The 21017-nt window shown below is 40.2% G+C and overlaps 1 protein-coding gene, 1 long non-coding RNA gene and 1 pseudogene across 7 annotated transcripts in view; 2 read left to right on the forward strand and 1 right to left on the reverse strand.

Moving 5' to 3' along the window:
* The first annotated feature begins 34 nt into the window (after window positions 1–34).
* On the forward strand, window positions 35–5005 carry LOC115069758. Of its 2 annotated transcripts, none has more exons than XR_003848990.1 (4): window positions 35–228; window positions 1296–1407; window positions 4406–4542; window positions 4910–5005. It is a non-coding gene; the product is annotated as an uncharacterized LOC115069758 (long non-coding RNA). The 2 variants fall into 2 exon arrangements; XR_003848991.1 differs by having other exon boundaries at window positions 4422–4542.
* A 2186-nt stretch (window positions 5006–7191) lies between these two features.
* LOC103731490 lies at window positions 7192–12151 on the forward strand (annotated as a pseudogene).
* Window positions 12152–16855: 4704 nt separating this feature from the next.
* Phactr2 (phosphatase and actin regulator 2) overlaps window positions 16856–21017 on the reverse strand; it is a 309714-nt gene continuing 305552 nt past the window's right edge. For all 5 annotated transcript variants that reach the window (XM_008829813.3, XM_008829815.3, XM_029561959.1 and 2 more), the window contains one exon: window positions 16856–19396. In XM_008829813.3, coding sequence (XP_008828035.1) covers window positions 19381–19396 — 16 coding nt within the window. In that variant the 3' untranslated portion in view covers window positions 16856–19380. The remainder of the gene's footprint in view (window positions 19397–21017) is intronic.

The raw sequence follows: 21017 nt of genomic DNA on the forward strand, positions 1-21017 counted from the left end.
CGAGAACTCCAGAGGGGCGGGGCTAGCTGGGGTCCTAGCCCCCGAGAGTGGGCGGGACTCCTCTGGGGACAGAGTTCTCCGAGGCCGGCAGGGAGTCCCTGACCTTACCAGGGTTCGACCGGAGGGTGAACTTCCGGTCCTGACACCCAGAGGATGAATATGTCCCCAGTGATGATATCCCTTACCTTTTTCCAGCTGTGAACAAAATAAGACAACAGCTCTGTACAGGTACGCCGAAGGAAGGTGGCCACCCTCCAGGTCACACCTTGTTCATGTTCCCGCATTTCTGGATGAAGGTGGAATCAGTTGCCTAGTAACAGACAGCCCAGGCCTTGCTCTACCAGGTTGCGCCCGACTTATCAGTCTTCACTTTCCTTTTGATGAACCACCTCCACTTGTTATCAAAATCCCCGCGACTGTTGGCTTCAGGGGCATTTGAAGTAGTAAATACATTCAAAATGTCTACTGTTTGCATAGAACAGTAGTCTTCTTGACTACAGATCCTCCAGCCTCTACCTACCTGGTGCTGGGTATCGTGTCACTGTGCCTGGTTTATGTTGTGCAGGGCCTTGGCATACTAGGTGCGCACTCAACCAATTGAGCTACGTCTCCATTCCCCAAGTTCTTTGTATTTTTTGTGGTGGCTTAAGCGAAAGACTTATAAGCATAATTTCTTAGGAAGATTTCTAACAGGTACTGGCGAACTGGCACAGCTTTTCTTAAGCAAAAAAAAGAATTGGATGAAAGAATTCAAAGTTACATCTGTAGACTTTTTATCAAATGTGTGTTTCAACTTCCTAGTTTCTGGTACCTTCCCCAATGTCTGAGTTCTCTTGGAATGTCTCTATAATTATGGCCAACATATTACTGTAAATATTTGTGGTCTTATTCTTTTTGTACAAGAAAAACGATAGAAACGATTTAGGTTAAGACCACAAAATTTGTCAGGAGAATGCTTTGTAAAGCAGAGCTATCACGTAACACTTTATATGCCAGACATTATTATTGTTATTTGAAACTAAGATCCTTGAGGGAAGGCTCTTTAATTTCAACCTATTTTATTTACCACTGGTAAATACACAGTCTGGTACATACACTCAATAAATATTTATGTAAATTAATGTTCTAGTATTGTACCTGAATTGTCTCATATCTCCCATGCCATAACACTGTGAGAGAGGTGCTGTTATTTTCGTTTTATTGTAAACCAAAGTTCCCAGAAAAAAATGCTGCACCTGTGTTGAAGATTCAACAAGACTGAATCCTGAATGCTGATTAGAACTTCATGATTGTAGGAAGTTGGAATGTTGTGGATCCAGAGCCAAATTTTCTTTGGCTATGTTTAGTCTGCTTGATAGCCACTCATTGACCTCCTCTTATAGGACCCAACATCCTTTGGACTATCAGGTAAAACCTTTAAAATGTGTTTTTAAAATATTTTATTTAATATTTTTATTTTATGTGTTTGAGTGTATTGCCTGAATGTATGAAAGTACACCTGTGTCATGTAATGCCCCTGGAATTAGAAGAAGGCATCAGATCCCCTGGAACTGGAGTTACAGATGATTGTTAGCTGCCATGTAGATTCTGGGAATTGAACCCAGGTCCTCTACAAGAGCAGCCAGTGCTCTTAGCCACCAAGCCATCTCTCCAGCCCCCCTTTAAAATGTTTTCATACAGACCCTAACTTTTGCCAACCCCAAAGCTAAGGTCCATCATGAGCATCACGAGTAAAGTTTCCCCCTCTTTGCTGTAACCTGTGGTGCCCACCAGTGTATTTGGCAAATGCATCAATTTATGACTTTAAAAAAATTATGTAACTAATAAATGCTCATGTATCCACTTCACAGATACTCGGGCTATCTAAATCTGTATCCCTGGGCATGGTTGCTCACATTTGGCTTAAGAATAAGCTCTTTCTTTTCCCTCACAAGTGAGAGACGTGTTTTGCATCAACATTACAAATACTAAAATTGAGACATCAAATGAGTGACTTTTTAAAGTATGCATAACTTATAGATAGCAGGTTAGGGATTGAAGGCTAAATAGTCTGACTGAAACCTGGCTACCTAAATCATATTGTTTGCCTTATAAAAAATTAGTAATATTATCCGGGCCTGGTGGTGCATGCCTTTAATCAGCACTCAGGAGGCAGAGGCAGGTGGATCTCTCAGAGATCGAGGCCAGCCTGGTCTATATAGTGAGTTCCAAGCCAGCTGGCACTACAGATAAACCCTATCTCAAAAAAACAAAATAAAAATGAGTACTATTCTATTTATTTTACTATTTGTTGGTCTAAAACAAAGAATAAATACACCGTTAAGTGCTTTCTATTTTTTAATGTCATTTAATTCACTTCCACAAACCTATGAAGTCCAATTTGATAATGTGAAGCTAATCTCACTGATATCAGTCTGACATTCATAGAATTGAAGTTACATAGTAAGGGGGAAAATGTAGAAATTTAGGAAGGCCATATTCTTACCCATATTTTATGCTTCCTCTCAATGGCAGTCAACCAGCATATTCTGTTGGTTTTACCTTCTAAATTACCAATTAATTAATTAATTGCCCATTTTATTACAATGATTGTTTTTAATGTTAATCAAGTCTCTTTTCTAGATAATGCCTCCCTTCTAGCCTCAGAATAGAATCAAAGTCTTGCAGGGTGACAAAGATTTTATCTCATTTTAACATCCTGTTTTTCTGCTGACTGCCATTCATGACCCAGCCCTGTCAGACTCCCCAAAGCACCTGGGAAAGATGGACTCTCTCTTGCTCTTCTAAAAGGCTCTCCCTCTCTCTGCCCTGTTCTTTAAGTCTTAGCCATCTGAATCCTAGGCTGGCATTGCCCCAGAAGGGGTGGCAAGTGAGTTCTTGGAAGGGATTTGCCAAACCATTTGGAGATGAGGTTAGCTGAAATTCCAAAGGAAAAAAGCAGTAAACACCAGCAGGATCAGTTCAAAGTCCATAGGAGGAATTAAGGAATGTGGCTCAGGGCCGGGGCTTGTTTCTATGTGTTAAGCAACATATTTTCATGTTTCCTTGCTGCAGGAAATAACCTACTCAGCTTTATCGGTGGCTGGGAATGTTCAAGGCCCCAACTTGGGTCAAGCCTGTAGGGAAAAAGCACATGCAGCTGGCCAGGTCACAGAGCGGTCAAGGTACTCTGTATTTCTGTCAGGACGCAAAAGAAAAGTGGAGGGATCTGCAGAGCCCTCCATCCCTGCCTGCAGAACATGGGCCTTATGCTGTTCAAAAGGAGGGGCCATGCTTCACAGTGTCCTGTGATCACACCACTCTACCCTGTTGTATTGCAGTCTAAGTTCTTTTTTTTCCTCTGTGTCTATAAGCAGGCTGCAGCAACCTTCTTGAAAACAAGAATTTTTGTCTCCCTAATTACAAAGTAAAGGCTTGGTTGTAGTCGCCAGATTCAAAGAACTTCATGTTTTTACTCTTTAAATCCTTATAAACAGGATTGGAATACATATACTATTATCTTTAAAAACAAACAAACAAAACCCAAAAAATGGTTTGGGGTCAGTGAGATGGCTCAGCAGATAAAGGTGTTTGCCTGTAAGCCTGACAACCTGAGTTCCATCCCTGAGACCCACATGGTGGAAGTAGAGAATCTACCCTCTGCAGTTGTCCTCTGATGACCACACCTACGGCACATGTGTGTGCATAAAAGGTAAGGAAAATGATAAATGTAAGGAAAAATACATAAATAAAAGAGTTGAAATTGGGGCTGGAGAGAGTGGTTAAGAGAGCTGGTTGCTCTTGCAGAGGACCCGGTTTGGTTCCCAGCATCCCCATCATGGCTAACAACTGTCCTTAACTCCAGTTCCAGGGGATCCAGTGCCCTCTTCTGCCCTCCTTGGACATTACATGCATGTGGTGCATTTACATACATGTAGGCAAAACCCCCATGCTCATAAAAATAAATAATTTTTTTAAAAAAGATTTGAAATTGAGGAACAGAAAGTTAAATGACTTTTGCCTCAGGACACAAAGACTGTACCTGATAAAGCCAGAGTCTGAACACTGAACAAGTTGTAGCTTGGGGCTCATTAACCAACACTGTATGCTCCATTGCAAAAATAAATCTGCATTACCAAATATTAATACATGTACTGAACTTACCAGTGTCAGAGACAGTTTGGGTGCTGTCTTAACAGAAAAATGTTATTTCTTACCAAAGTGCCCATCATTAAGGTAGTCAGGTAATGATAGTAAATCTAAAACATACTTTTACTTTCTCATTAATATACTATGATTAACAATATTTTTAAATGATGGAATTTATGTTTTTGTCTATGCTTTGAAAAGGTTTTTTCCTATGTGAAACTAACTCACCCATTGAAAATGGGTTTGTCATATTAGGTCTCATTTATATCTCACTCAGGGTTTCTCCTATTTAGAAAACTACTTTCCATCAATGACTCTCAAGAATTCCAGAGCACCAAGATGTCAATGTACACAGAAGTGGAGGAAAATTACTTGGGATGGCCAAACTAGATTTTGAAGCAGTAACTTTAAGAGGTATAAATTACATGCTCAATAATATTAACAGTGTTTACAGAGGTAGTTAATTTATAAGAAAATGCCATCAAGTAGATGCACCAAGATGTTTACTGTTGCACTGCTTGTAACACAACTAAAAAACAACTAAAATCCATTAGTAAAAAATTAATGGGAAAAATTACAAACCATTTTTACTGTAGGCTTCTCTGAAGCTGTTGGAAAGATGGACTGACATAGACACAGATGCTTATTATATCAGAAGAAGGGAGGGTGGTAGAGCGTCTTAGGTAGAGAGAAACATTTTCAAAGTGTGCTATACACCTTTGCTCATTATGTATGTATTTATATTGAGAATTTAGGTATTCTTGTCTCTTTCTATGTACAGGGGATTGGTACTGGGAGTCCCCAAGGATGCTTATGTGTCTGTACACAATATCTAGACATTCTAAATCATCACTCATGACTTAATTGAGTGCAAGGTAAATGTAAATTTTTGTTATACTGTATAATAGAGAATAAGAAGAAAATGTCTGAGCTAGGTGTGGTGGCATGTGCCTGTAAGCTTAGTACTTGTGTGGCTGAGGAAGGAAGATTATGAGTTCCTGACCAGTCTGGACTATATAATGACAGCAAAATGGGGGGGTGGTGGAAGAAGGCATAGGGTAGAAACTCTATATATGTTCACTACAGACACAATTTTAAAGAGCTATTTCTTGGATGTATCGCTGGTTGGATCTTCCAATGGGAACTCTTGGATACAGAGAGCTGATCATAGTGCATTAACAGCAAAGAGGAGACAGGCTAGAAACTTATATAATCTAGGCCAGTAAGTATCATAAGTGCTAATTTTAAAAGAGAAAATTCTGACACTTATAAAGGGAGCACATGTGAAGGTTTTTTTTACATTATTAATGAGGAAGACGTAAGATGTTACAGTTAATCCCAAGAGCAGAGACATGCAGAGAGCAGACATCGAGAATAGCAAATGGTGGCCTAGTCAGCTTCTTCCATAGTGAGGAAGAGAAGCCATTTGAACCTTTGCTATACAGAATTCATGTACGTATCGAAACAAGAATGTTTGTACTACTCTCTGCTTTCTACAGCTTAAGGAGTTGTAAAAGCTGAAAGACAAGGAAAGTCACAAAGCCCTCGTGAAGTCAGAACAGGACAGTAGCATTCATCTATGGAGGGATCTCCCACTGAAGCACCAATATTTCCCTGTTAAATGCGAGCAGTAGTATGCGTTGTATACTAGCTGGGGTTACTTTCTAGTCTTTGCTTCATTCTTATTGTGTAACATGGGGCAAGTGGGACTCACTGTACTCAGCTCCATGTGAAATGGGAATGATATCATTAACACTTCATGGGGTTGCTGTTAAATTAAATATTGTGAAATTCTTGGATCTGTGCCTGACTTATACTAAACATTTGAGGAACAAGGTTACTGTCCTTGTCACAGCTACATTTAGTAATTTACCTAAGTGTGCTATATCTCAGGATGGCTTTCCTGGAAATCAGGACCTTCAGTGTCAGGGAAATGTTGGAGACCTGATCTTTGCATCAAACTATCATGGGAATCTGTTCACTTGCATACTGACCCTGGCCTATGCTTTGACTTTTAAAAATCTCTGGTACTTTTCAGATTCTTTATGACACATAGTCAGATCCCAAATGTTTAACTTGCTTACGGTTCCTAGAAATTACATGCTCTTACTGCTCCCCACTTTTTTCTTTTGAAACAAGGTCTTACTGTTTTGCCTAGGCTGGGGGCTTGAACTCATCCTCCCAATTCAGTGTCCCAGGTAGCTGGGTCTACCATATAGACCACCACCCCTAATTTTAGTTGTATGTTCTTTAAAATATTTTTAGCTGCACAGTCTCTTCATATTTCTTGGCTTTTAGCTGATAAACTCTTGTTCTTAGAATCCAAAATCTATACATTGGATTGGTGGGTTCACTTGGAAATAATAATCTGCATATATATGCCTCTGTAGTCCTCAAGTGGAATAATCTTCTGTTCCTTGTGCTGCTTGTAGTGTGAGCATCTCACCCATCTCACTGTGCTCAGTCTAACTGTTCTATTGCATTTAATTAATTTTTGAGGCGGTCTCATGTAGCCCAAGTTCATTTCAAATTCACAGTGTAGCCAAGGATGACTATAAACTCCTGATCTTCTCTAAGTGTAAGTGTTGGGATTACTGGAATATGCCACAGTATCCAGCAATTCTTATACTTTAAAGTTCTGGCTACATGAAGCCACAAGTAGAAAACTCTCACTTCTGAGCTTATGTGTCAAGACATAGTCAAAGAACCAGTGTTTAAAACGTTTCACATGAAATTATCTCCAGGTAAGTTTATATGAAAATTATATAGATGTAACATGAATTAGTGCTTTGGCTTGGGTCTTTCACCAGGGATTTCTCTTAGGTATGTGCAGATTTTCTAAAGTCTAGAAAAAAACCACACTTTTCGTCCTGAACATTTTCCCCTTATTTAGTTTTTTTTCATAATCATAAATGTAATTCTGTAATCAAGCTGTACTTGGAGGGGAATAAGGAACATATGGACTCCAAAGACCAGCAGTGAGAGCACAAAGATTATGGGATACTATGAGCACATGGGGCAGAGGTTTTCCTGAACTACAGAAGAGGTAGTCTGGTGGTGAAGATGCACACAGGTCAAAAGTATTTAGAACTGTCCGCAGTCAACAATGGTGATGTTCTTGCTGGTCTTGCCATTCCTGGACCCAAGTGTTCCATGACTTCGACGAAGCTCATGCATTTCACCTTCCTGAAGACCACGTGTTTGCCATCCAACCACTCAGTCTTGGCAGTGCAGATGAAAACTTGGGAACCATTTGTATTTGGTCCAGCATTTGCCATGGACGAGGTACCAGGACCTGTATGCTTCAGGATGAAGTTTTCATCCTCGAATTTCTCCCCATAGATGAACTTGCTACCAGTGCCATTATGACGGGTAAAGTTACCACACTGGCACGTGAATCCTGGACTAATTCCATCAAAGGTAGAAACCTTAAAACTGAATCCTTTCTCTCCAGTGGTCAGAACATGGATGTTTTCTGATGAATTTGGAACTTTGTCTACTAACAACTAGGAGACATAGCCCATTGACTGTGATGGTGAAGAACATGGTGGGGTTAACCGTGGCTGACAGCATGCAGCTACAGGGGATGGTGGCATCTGCCAAGCCTAGTATTAAGCCTTTTTGATAAGGGAGATATAACATGTATATCTATATCTGTCATCTATCTATCTATCTATCTATCTATCTATCTATCTATCTATCTATCTATCTATCTATCATCTATCTATCTATCTATCTACCATCATCATCATCTATCTATCTATCATCTACTATCATCATCTATCATCTATCTAGAATATAGCAACCAAATATAAACTAATTTCTTTATCTGTGTCCAAATTAAAGAATCAGCCATCTCTTCTAATAATGAAGTACAATAGGACTGTGTTTTATTTATTAAGATGATATTCCTGCATGTAGTACTTGGTGCAATATAAGAAAATTTCAAATATAATTTTTGTTTTATAATTTAATCCCCTGCATTAAAAAGCTATTCTACTTTATTTAAAATTAAGATAACTAGTAAAACCCTGTTGAATTGAAAAATAAATATCAGAAGTTCCCAGATGAAGTATAAATGATTTGACATAATGGTCTTGGAGACAAAATCAAGCAATGAGAAAAGAGTTTATTGAATTTTTACTGTGGTGATTTTTTTCATGGCTTTAAAACTACATTTTTCTCTTGGAAAAATTTGTCCATTTTCATAGCTTCCATTTCATGTGTTGATAATTCTGTTTCTTCACTATTGCCCAGATTCCAATCCCTGTCACTGACCCAGTGTAGGGATGGAACCTAGAACCTTGTATGTGCTAGCCAAATACTCTGCCACTGAGTTACCTCCTCAACTCCTAAACCATACACTTTCCCTGACCCCCCATGTGACTTCAGACTACTATGACCAACAACCTACCCACATAACTATCCACACATGGATGTCCCAGCAGAAGTCAAACCAAACACTGAGTTGTGTGTTCAAAATTGAATACTTCACTTCTCTATGCCTTCATCCTCCACTGACCCTTCTCTTTATTCTATGTCAGCCTTATTCTACTGATCTGTATTTCAGCAATACAGACACATCGTAGGTACAGCCTTAACTTTTTCATGTCCCCCCATTTCTCAGATGATACACTTCTACTTTATAACCACACTTTGAATTAGTTTATCTTTCTTTGTTCCAATAGTTAATAACTTGGTTGGAGTCATCTTTACTTCCCAACCTGGTGACAGCAATAGTAAGAGCCACTATTCTTCCAACATTGCCTCCTCTAGTCCACTGTGGTCAGGATGCGAAGGGTGAATGTTAAGGATGCCATCTCTGAAATGAAAGTATGTTAATGGGTCCTTACTGTCTTGAAGATAAACTCCAAATTCCTTGATTAGGTTTATAAGAACTTTCAAGATTTTGGTCTTTGTTTGCCTCTAGATTTCATGACATCTACTTTAGCTCTGTCTTAATAATTGTACCCTTTTGGGCACAACTGTACAGTTCTGAACTCAGAGAAAGAAAAGATCAGGTATGGCATAGGACAAACACAGAACCGAATCTAATGTAATTTATGTGCTTGTCTAGTTAGAGAGAATATGAGAAAAATACAAAATTTTAAGTAGGTAAGTATGTCAGATTTTTGTCACCATGACTGAATAATTTGAAAAATAATTTAAAGGAGGAAGACTTTATTTTCACTCATGATTTTTTTAGGGAGCTCAGTCCATGGTTGATTGGTCCCATGTGACTATCACAGTGATAAAAGTGTGTATTTCATCTTACACTGAACAGGAAACATGCATAGATGGGGGGCAGGACAAAATACATCCCCCAGGGACAAGCCCTTTGTGAGGTACTTCCTCCAGCTGAGTTCACCTCCTAAAGGTTTCAGAACCTCCCAAAATAGCATACCAGATGGGGGATCAAGCCCCCAACAACACAGGAACAATAACAGTCAGTATGAGATTATTGAAGGGAACTAACTGCAAAGTGAGAGCTCAGACTTTCTTCAAAGTAATGAACAAAAAAAATGTTCAGGACGTAGTTTAAATATGGTTTAATAAAACCGTTCCTGTCCTGTCTATGGGCTGATTTGGAGGTCCACTAATATTATAGTAACTGTAAAGTGTTCCTTAGTGATTCAAGTAGATTCTTCCCAGAAGCATGTAACGTGTATATGTGTGTGTGGGGGGTGCATGTGCGTATGCATGTGCCTACATGCATGTGTGCACGTGTGTGCATGAGTGTGTATGTGCATGTATGTATGTGTGCATGTGCATATGTGTGCACGTGTATGTTCACGTGTGTGTGTGTGTGTTGAGGCAGAAATCACTGTTGGGTGTTGTATTAGTTACTTTTCTACAACTTTTCTGTTGCTGTGATTAAAAAAAACTCTGACCAAAAGAAAGTTATAGAAGAAACAGCAGATTGGCTTACAGTTGCAGAGGAAGAGTCCATAATGGCCCTGAAGGCATGGCATGGAGGCAGGAGTAGGACACTGTCTAGTCCCATCCTTATCCACACATAGGAAGCTGTGATCAAGAACTAGAAGTGAGGCAAGGCTATAAAGTCTCAAAGCCCACCTCAGTGATGTACTTCCTCCTCCAAGACTCCACCTCTGAAAGGTTGTATACCAGCTCCCCACAGAGACAAAATGCTCAAATTCAGGAGCCTTTGGGGGTTGTTTCTCATTCAAACCACCACATGTGTCTTCCTCTATTGCTCTTTACCTTGTTTTTTGAAACAGGGTCTCTCAGCTCCCTGTTTGGCTGGGCTGACTGGTTAGTAAACCCAAAGATCCACCTGCTTTCGGCATTCTCCTCCCCCAGTGCTAGGGCTACAGACACACACTGCCACAGCTGGGTTTAATGTAGGTGCTGAGGATCTGAACCTCATGTTTGCACAGCAAGCATATCACTCACTGAAGCACCATCCCCAGATACTATTGTATGTAACTCTAAGATAGGTTTCTTAGCCATGTTTTAAAAAAGATTTATTTTTATTTCTCTGTATATGTGTGTGTTTGCATACCATATGCATACAGGTGCCCATGGGAGCCAGAAGAAAGTGTTGGATCACCTGGAGCTGGAGTTACAGGAGGTTGTGAGCTGCCTGACAAACCTTCTGGGAACTGAATTCAGGTCCTCTCAAAGGGTAGCAAGTTAAGTGCCCCTAACTGCTGAACCATCTCTCCAGCCCCCTCACCTATGGGGTTTGGACCTTTATGCAAATTATGTTTAAACTTTATTTATTTTTTATGTGTATGACTGTTTTAGTTGCATGTAAGTGCACCCATGTGTGCAATGCCCATGGCAAGCAGAAGAGGGCATTGGGTCCTCTGGAACTAGAATTTTGGACTGGTAGCCACCATCTGAGTGCCCCAAGGAGAAAGTGATGAACCTGTTCTGCTTCAAACATCAAGTTAACGTCTGTGAGCACTGCCTGGTAGCCAATCATGCCAAGTGCATCCTCCAGGCCTACTTGCAGGGGCTCCAGGATAGTGACTACAACCCTAGTTGCCGCCTATGCAACACACCCCTGGCCAGCCTAGAGACCAACTGTCTTGTCTGTTATCTCTTCCACTGGGCCTGCATTAGTGAATGTGCTGCCCAGCTACCCTGAAACACAGCACCTGCAGGCTACCAGTGCCCCAGTAGCAATGCCCCCCCCCACAACCTGGCTGGCCCTGTGGCTTCTGCACTGAGAAACTTGCCACAGTCAGTTGGGCCTGGGCAGGACTGGGCCTCCCTCTGACTGATAAGGTGATAAGCCCAGAGCCTGAACCCCACAATTTCTCACACTTCTGACTGGTCCAACTTTAATGCCACCATTCCCCCGGCACAGGAGGAGATGGCCAGCACTACGACAGCTCCAGCCTTCTACAGCCAGGTCCCTGGCCCCCTCTTTCCCCCGGCCATCCCGAGGAGCACACAGTTATCCACATGGGCAGTACTGAGCCCCTGACTCATACCCCAAGGAAGGCGTATGACACGCGAGATGATGACCGGACAGCAGGCCTCCATGGAGATTGTGGCGATGACAAATACCGCCGCAGGTCTATCCTGGGCTGGCTGGCCCAGCTGCTCAGGAGCCGGACTGGGCCCCAGAAGTGGCCACTGACCCTACTCCAGCAGGCAGGGCTGATGCTTTTGCTGGGGTTGCTGGGCTTCCTGGCCCTCCTTGCCCTCATGTCTCGCCTTGGCTGGGCTGTAGCCAACAGTGATCCCAATCTGGACCCACTCATGAACCCTCATACCCGCATGGGTCCTTCCTGAGCCCCTGCTTGTGGCTGGGCCAGCCCTGGACCTGGGGTCTGGATGGAGAAGGTGGAGAGGCCTGAGGGCCTTTCTCTGCTCCTCTCCCTCAACCCTGAGACACTAAGATCCCCAGCCAAAGCCATGTCCACTGGAGGAGGCAGCAGACTGGGCCTGTAGCCCTGTAGTCAAGGATTTGTCTTCACCTGCTACCCCTGGGTCTTCAGGCTCCCATTCCATCCCTCAGAGGAGCAGACAGGTGCAAATAAACAACAGGCTTTATTAGAACATAAAAGACTATATTGAGTTGAAGGTGCACATCTATAATTCAGCGCTTTGGAGGTGGAAGCAGGAGGATCAGGAATTCAAGGTCATCCTTGACTACATATTAAGTTGGAGGTCAGTTTGGGGGAGACCCTGTCTCAAAAACCCAATGAATGAATGGATGAATGAGTGAATGAATGGAATGAATGAATGAGTGAATGAATACAAAATAGAAAAGGCTAAGCACAATCTAAATATAAGACAAACTGGAACAGACTAAAACTAGGATTTCCCAATGATTTTATTGAGGTAACTTTTCCCAGTTTTATACATATATATGCATATACATACACTTAGGAAAGCTAAACAGTGTTCTAAGGCACTTGGAATTGTGCACAGCAAAGTATTCTATTTATTATATTACTAGATAGAGTACAATTTTCTTTTTAAATAACACAAACACCAGTATGGAATAAAAAAGATAATACAGGTTATGTCACGGAATACATATATGTATAGGTGTGTATTGGCAGATAGTTATACCCACATACCATCATACAGTATGGATTAATAACAACGACCAAGTAGAGAAACTGTCATGTTTATCCATGTACAGTTCCAGTTATGTACACCCACAGATAGCATACCTGCATTCGGACTAGATCACTCACTGGAAATCTGGACTCATCTAGCTATTCTCACGATGATCACAGTTTACCACTGGTATCACTTTAACCAAAGCTTGAACTAACAAAGGAACACACATAGTCCATTATTTGAAAACCACTGTTATTTAGAGAAAAAAATGACTAGTTTGAATTTTCAGTCGGTATTTAACTGGTGAAATCTGTGTAGAATGCTTTGAACCCACTGGCACATTTTTAAGCCACAGAAGAAATACTAAGTAATTAGTGCCTATATTTGAAGTGATGAAAGTGGTTTGACCCTCAGTTCACTCTGATTCTTTCCAAATGCTACTTAGCAATACAGTGGCAATTTCTCATGGTGGGTGCTCCCTATGCAACGTAATGATATAGTTCAAAATTACAATGAAAGCATCCATAAAGGGAAAGCCCCCCTCAGTCGGCAAGTGGCACAAATATTATTGGCATTTTAATATACCATAAAATTGACCTGAGGGTGGAGTGGCATTCTACCTCACTTACTCCTTTCGATTTATTCTCTTTAAAAAAATACTGCTATTAAGAAAGATAAGAATTTTTAAGCACCATCTATAGGTTTACAGTATAACCACCTTTATTGACTCAGTTGTTCTGCCTCAAAAATTTTTTTTGAACTTTAATGTTAAAAAATTATAGTGGGATAAATTAACTCCATTCATCAAGCCATAATTTATCCAAATAATTCCAAGACATATTGACCATTCAAAGCCAGTGACACAAAGGATAAGTATGTTTCTGTCTAGTTGGCACAGTTTGATCGTACAGCACCTGGGAAAAACTTACCTTATTTTGTATATGCCTATCTCTGCAGTATACAACAATATGTGTGCAATCTACCGTTAACCTACATTTCCATCACACACATATCTTATTTGAAAAGTTGAACCATAAGGATATGTTTACCCAGGAGAGTTTGACCATTTCCATGTGGATTAAATGCTATGTCAATAGGAGGAAAAAGAGACTTCTTTGGAAAGAAGTTTCTTTTATGCGCTACCAGGTAAAATCCAATGGTGACTTCTACAGGCCATCTGTTTTGCTCATGTGGATTGTTAAGGAGTCACTGTGTTTGTGCTTAACTCTTGCAACTGTCAGTTTCTGTAACATTGATAAGAACTATGGTCAGCAGTCTAGCTCTGAAGTAAAATTATGAGGTGAGGAACAAAAGCTTGCTTCATGCAAAATCTCTCCTGAAGTGCATAGAAGGACCAGGCCAAGTCACTATACCCACCACCCACTGTAATGAACAAGGCTGCTTGGTAACTTCCCTCCTATAGAACAGGCTAATTAAAGCTACATCAAATAAGAAGGTTTGAAAGAGAAGGGGGGGGGTCAAAGAAATGCAAGGCAGTAGAGACAATATTTCAGGATAGGGGCTTTCCCCACTGTATCTTTGTTGTAGTAGATCCTGGTATCTAGGGAAGGAGATGCCACCTTCCTATGGCAGTATACAGATACGGGGGAGGGCTTTCTGCATTTGGTTTTCACAATGACTGGGAACAATCCTGGCACGGAGTCAGCAGGAGCCTGGGATACCGAACATCTTGCAACATGTGGGACATTCCTGTACAAATGCCAACAGCACCCCCACTGAGAAACATCGATCAACAGTGCTTTGCTCATATGCAGCTGTGCTGAAAAGCAACCAACTAAATGACATTTTCCTGCAGTAAAATCCAACATGGCTAAAACTGTCCCTTTCCTACAGGGCTGGCTTTAGGTGGGACTAGCCATCATGGGAGTCTTTGCCAAACACATTGCAACATATAAAATGGGATTTCTTAATTTGGAATGAAGCTGGCCTCAAAAAATATAGGCGGACAATACTGTAGTTGCTTTCTAGAAATGCTAATAGTGGTTCACACCATCAAGCAGGGCTTAAGCTTAATAAGTACAAGAAGCAATGAAAGCGAAAACGAGAAGGTTTGGGGTTTTCTGCTGTTGTCTTTATTACCCTTCGGTCACTGTTTGCCTTTGCAGTGGGGCCTAAAGTCCTTCTTTGGAATTTTGAGTTATGTATCTTTCTTTCAGGAAGATACTCCCATTTATTTGACGATTGCTTTCTTTTGTCATTGTTTTCTCTTCTAGCACAAATTTGAATTCTGGAGGTTCATTCTGCTTTGTTAAGCGCAAATCATATCATCAGTAAGTAGACAGCAAATACAAAAGATTAATCATTTTAAGGGGTAAAGGGACAATTTTGTATATAAATTGTATGTACACTTGAAAGGTGAAGGACTAATGATCTCAAAAGAGCTTCTTTCACTGGTAATGTTAATAAAATCAGGACTTAGGAAGGCTTAACCACTCTGCCACATTAATGAGAATGACATCCATATGTTTTGTATTAGTTTAAGTCCCTTTCACCCATGCTAAGGAAAATTCCTTACTTTGAAAATCTGCCACTAGGACCACTTTCAAATAAGACAGGATGACACTTTGGAGTACGAAAGGAGGAAGAAGAAAAGATTCCATTCCTTAAATACAAATAGGCTGCTCTGTGGTAGACTCGTCTTTTCTATTGTTCCTGCAGTTTAATCTTTGGAAGTTTTGCCTGCTATGTGCTGATGTGGTACACATCAGAATATGCAGTGTTAATGCACATTCTTCATCTTTCAAGTATAAGCTACTGTATTTTTTTTTCAAGTGTCAATGCAGTACTGAATTAATTACAGGATACAAAGCCTGACAAAGGTTCTAAGGGTCGTGACTCATTTCAAATATCTGGTGCTTTTTGGAAAGCATGTTAAATTCTATTTCCTTAAATATATTTTCACTTAAATTTCAGAGCTTTGTGTTAACCCCAGAGAAAGATAAGTGACTATCTTCATCCCGCTAATAAGAATGGGGACAAGAAATCAGAAAGTTGGCTTTTCTGGGTAAATCAGAGAGCTAGATGTGTTTGCCTTTTCCTTCAATGAAAACAGCTATTCAAATACCCAAGTTGGTTCCTTGACCATTGTAGAGCTTGGTTAAACGATTTAAGGAATAAACATAAAGTCAAATTATAGCTAACATGAGGGCACAAGACATTTCAGCTAATAGTCAAGGTCCCTAAAGTGAATGCTGATCATCAGAGAACTAATTTTATCACACTGCCCTTTAATGACCACGAGGATGCTGATGAAGGGCACATAGCATATTCTTACAACCTGAATATCAATGGATTTCTTCCTCTCCATTAAAAAAAAAAAAGATCGAAATGGTCACTCTGGTTTTTATACTCTGTCTAGTTCTTTTCCTGCCTGGGACCTTCCTTCAGATGGGTCTGTTTTCTTCCTTCATCATATCTTAGGAAATCAGGAAAATCCACTCTCTTTCTCTTTAGTAAAATTCTGGAATTGGCTGGGCGTGGTGGCACACACCTTTAATCCCGGAACTTGGGAGGCAGAGGCAGGCAGATCTTTGTGAGTTGGAGGCCAGCCTGGTCTACATAGTGAGTTCCAGGGCTACAGGGAGACCTGTCTCAAAAAGACAAAAAATGGAATTGTGTTACAACAGCAATAAAAATAACTACAATTTTGCACACATTTCTTTATAAAATAGAAACTTACTGGTTGGGTTGCAGAAATATTGGCAGTGGGAAGAGGCATAATTGCAGGGAGAGGGGGCCGTGCCTTAAAAGCCTTCATTGGGGCTACCTGGAAGGAGACCTGGGGATGAGCCACTGGTGGGGCCATGCGTGCTTCTGCCTTTAAAAATTAACTATGAAAATAGAGCCTTCTGAAAAATACAGCTTACCTCATGATACTTTAATTCTTTCCACTGCTTTTTTAACAAATGATTGTAATGAAGTAAGTGGTGGTTCCAATTACTTAAATATTAGACTATTGGTAATTAATTTTTAGCTTTTAAACTTCTAATTTACAAATTTTTCTCTAAATGCATCAATCAGTAAGAATAAACAGTGTGTGTAGTTCATAAATCTAATATATCAGGGAAACAATGTATTGAAGTACCAGGTTTTCATGTTTGCAGTGCTGTGATTTAACCCAGGGCTTTAAGCAGGCAAGGCAGGCTAAACAGCACAGAGCCACACTCTTAGTTCTAGCAAGGAAGTGTTGTTGTTGCTTTTTTTTTAACAGAGCTGGAAGCCAGGGTCTTGTGAATATTAGGTAAGCACTGTACCACTGAGCTATACTATCCGCCCCAAGGCTCTCATTTTTGTAGTGGGTGAAGTAAAAATCACATAATATGCACCACTAGTGGGGGAAAAGATTATTCCTTTTATCAGCCAAACAGAAACTTTCTATGACACATACGTTGAGTGATAAACTGGTGTTAATGTCTAGTTTTTACAATTACACAGAGAATATAGAGTTAGAAATTTGAAAATGTTCAGGGACTATAAGAATGGAAGAAGAAACATTATATACCTTGGTATTTTTCTCAAGATACTATAACGGTAATAAAATATCATGAAGAAAATAAGTTCAAAAACAAGAACAAAGTCTTTATGGCTGGATAGAAACACTATAAAACAAAGGTGACGGGGGGGGTTGTAGCTCAGTGGTAGAGACCACATCTAGCATGCACAAGACCCTGCGTTCAATCTCAGCACTGCAAAACAACAATAAAACTAAACATAACAAAATAAACTCTTAGCCAAAGACAGATAAGAGGGCACACATAGATATAAATCTATCTATCTATCTATCTATCTATCTATCTATCTATCTATCTATCTATCTATCTATCTATCTATCTATCTATATTTTAAAGCACAGTATGTCTTATGCTATTAGTGAAATGATAATAGTGCAAAATGCAGGTTTCTTTCATTACTGCGAATAGCTGAGCATAGCAAGAGGTGCAGTAATGGTGGATACTCATATAAGAGTCTGTCTTTTTATAACAGGCCAACTTCAGCTAACCATTTTTAGTTTTACATGAAATCATCCAATTTCAAGTGGTTCTTCCAAATACCAAGGAATGGCAGGATCTAGACTTATCCCACACATTAAATGCTGACTTTTCAGTTGAAATTGAAAATTATAGTCTTCCACATTCTGAACCATAAACATTTCAGAAAAAAAATAGTTCCAGCTCAGGAATAAAATAGACTCTACATAGATTCTGCTTTTTTAAAAAAAATCATTCCATATGGTTTTAATCAAAGGGGCTACGAAACAACTGTTAAAGACCAATGCAAGGCAAGGTAATATTCACAAATGAGCAGATGCATTTGGGATCCCATGCTCAGGGCTGGTGCCAGAGAGAAGAACAATGTAATAGTGGAGGCTTCTTAATGTAAACAATAGTGACTGTGGGCTCCTAGGGGAACTGTCTGCAACTTGCATCTCACTGCTTCTCTGGCATTGAAAGTAAATATTGTACATATGGACGTGATCCACAGATTCAACATGAAAGGTAAGATTTTCCTCACACACAGACTAGCAGAGTTTTCTGTGATCTTTTAAGACTTGGGGTATTTTCTTCATCCGTGTGCTTGATTTTTTTAAAATAGCAACAACCTAACTTTTTTTAATGCAGCATTGAAAAATAACTGGTCTTTTTTTTTTATTTCCCCTTAGAACTAACAGCAAGCAGTACACACTTGTATGTCACAACTTTGAATTCAGTTTTTATAAAGGGTGTCATGATTGTCAATACAGCCTTCTTTAGATCAAGTATGGTTGCTTGCCTTTGGAGATTATGAAGACAGGGAAGAAGCAGAAGATTTTTTTTCTCTAAAGCTTTCAACTCGTTACAGGGTTACGCTATGTCTGACCTCGTTTCAGGTTCTCTTACCCTTGTGGAGGGCTGATACATTAGGAAAGCAGAGAAAATGTCAAGTGTGGATAGCTGTGCTACTTAACACATGCAACACAGTGTGGGTAAGCATGCTTGGAAGAATCAGGAGAAGCTTCTTGCATTTAATAAAAAGATGCATGAAAACATTCAGACTTATTTCTGGCAACTGGATTCACTGGCACAACATAAAAAAATGGTACTACACTGCATCAACTTAATGGTGAAGCAAGAACGTTCTAGGATCAAGTCTTTAAGGAATCCACATTAGGTGCTTAGGTTTCCCAAATCCCTTTATAGGTTCTCAGCTACCAAATGCCTATTCAAAAATACACATAATGCTATGCTTCACTTTTTCTTTTCTTCATTAACATAATGAAACCGTTCTCTTTTTGATTTTCAACTCCCACCCTGTTGTGGTGACCTTTAGCCATTCCAATTCCCATTTTTCTTTGACCTGCGTGCACTATACCATTTGGCTTTCTGGTAGTTGGGAGCTGGCAATGGTTTCCTGCTTATCTTCTTTGAGTAACATTCCTGATGAAGAACAGCTGAGAGAACCAAAGTGCCCCTTACCATCAGGGCACATTCCGGGCAGAAAGGCTTTCTGTGTTCTGCCCTTGATTTGCTGGCCTGTCTGGGCCTTACAGGTAAGGAATGCTTTTGACCAAAGCGGAGTCACATGCCTCCTTCACCACAATGAACAAAAAGACACACATTCAGATCTCAGTGCAATGTCAGGTTTTCAGGAAGCAGGGCTTCTGCAGAAGTTGGTCAGTCTCATCTTTCTGAACAGTCCCACACTTTGTTATGGACGATGAAACCTGGAGTAAGAGAGACACCATGAGATCTGGTAGAGGAGTGTACTCTGTGTTTGGCAAAAGAAGTAAGGCATGGATATCACCAACTGAAGCACTGTGAAAGTTCTGTGGTGACAGACTACTCATATGTATATTGTTAGAAAGCAGAGTTAATCCTTGTATACAAGATGCTAGTTATTCAGGTCCATAGATCAATCAAGACAAAAATCACTTGCTTGAGGGTCATGTGTCAGGTATGGATTTGGTCATACCTAACCTAAAGATACAAAAGACAGACTATAATCACTATTCCATCAGCTTAAAGCTGAGTATGGTGGCACACACTTGTCATCCCAGTACCTGGAAGGTAGTGACAGGAGTATTGGGAGTTCAAGGCCATCTTGACTACATGAGGAGTTCCAGTTGAGCCTGGGCTACTTGAGATACTACCTCAAAAACCAAACCAAACAACAGCCCCCCACAACAAAACAAAACGCCTTAAACAAGGTCATTCAGCCTCTTACCAGCTTCTGCCTGTGACTTAACACTGATTTTATCCATCTATATTTCTAAACGCCTGAGAGACATTTCCACCAGGATGGGCCACATGTCTCATTCTAAGCATATCCACAAGTATACAGAACTGTTTTTTTTTTTTTTTTTTTTTTTTTTTTTTACCTTTTTTTTTTTTTTTTTTTTTTTTTTTTTTTTTTTTTTGTTTTTTTGGAAAAGATTTGATGGTCTACTTAAAAAATACGTTGCATCCGGAAACCCCAGATTTGCAAGTCTCTTCTCTCCTCACCCTTCATTTCCCTTCTGTCACCAAATCTTGAACCCATTGTCTCGAATCATTCATCCTCACCAGCTTGTGCTAGCATCATTTTAGTGGGCTGCTTGTTAGCCAGCAAGCTGGCTTTATTTCCCTCCAAGAGGTTCTGAATATTCCTGCAATTTTGAAGCCAGTGCTTTTGAACATGCTGTTCCTAATTATTCCAGTTCCCTCCATTTCCCATCTGTATTTTCATTGTCAAGATCAAAGTCAAAAGATATTGTCTTCATAAAGCTTTATCTGACCCAGCTTTTCAGTCCTACTTCTGAGATTCTACATTTATGCAGCTCTGCTTAGCATTGTCTAGTTTTCTATAATCAAACGCTCATTTATCCCCATAAACCAGTCCCTGCTGTCTCTATCAAGCCTATGGTCCCCACTGTCACCAGCATTATCATTATGAAATATCAATCCCAACTATGCAGGCTCATTTTTAAAAGAATTGTCTTGTTTTTATTCTCTACAAAACAAAATTTCCTGGAGGAGAACTGAAGCCTTTCAGAACGTGGCCCAGCCCTGTATCTCCATTATGACATCCAAACCACTTGCCCCCCGGATGCTTTGTGTTTGTGTTCTCTCCTGATCTTATCTGTCCTCTATCTTCACTTTGCCCAATTTTTCTCTTTGACGTCCCTGAAGTCTCTTTTCTCTGCCTCTCAGGGAGGCATGAATCACTCCCCTCTGTGTTCTTTTGACTTTTGGTTTGTGTCAGTTATTCCTTATATGATGTGGTCTTTGTTCAGAAGACCTGTGCTGTTGGGCCATGGGAAGCTAAGGAAAGAACTGTTCTCATTCACTCCTCCACACTCATGGAAC

Source organism: Nannospalax galili, unplaced genomic scaffold (genome assembly GCF_000622305.1).
Source record: "Nannospalax galili isolate Female #2095 unplaced genomic scaffold, S.galili_v1.0 scaffold154, whole genome shotgun sequence".
Taxonomy (NCBI): domain Eukaryota; kingdom Metazoa; phylum Chordata; class Mammalia; order Rodentia; family Spalacidae; genus Nannospalax; species Nannospalax galili.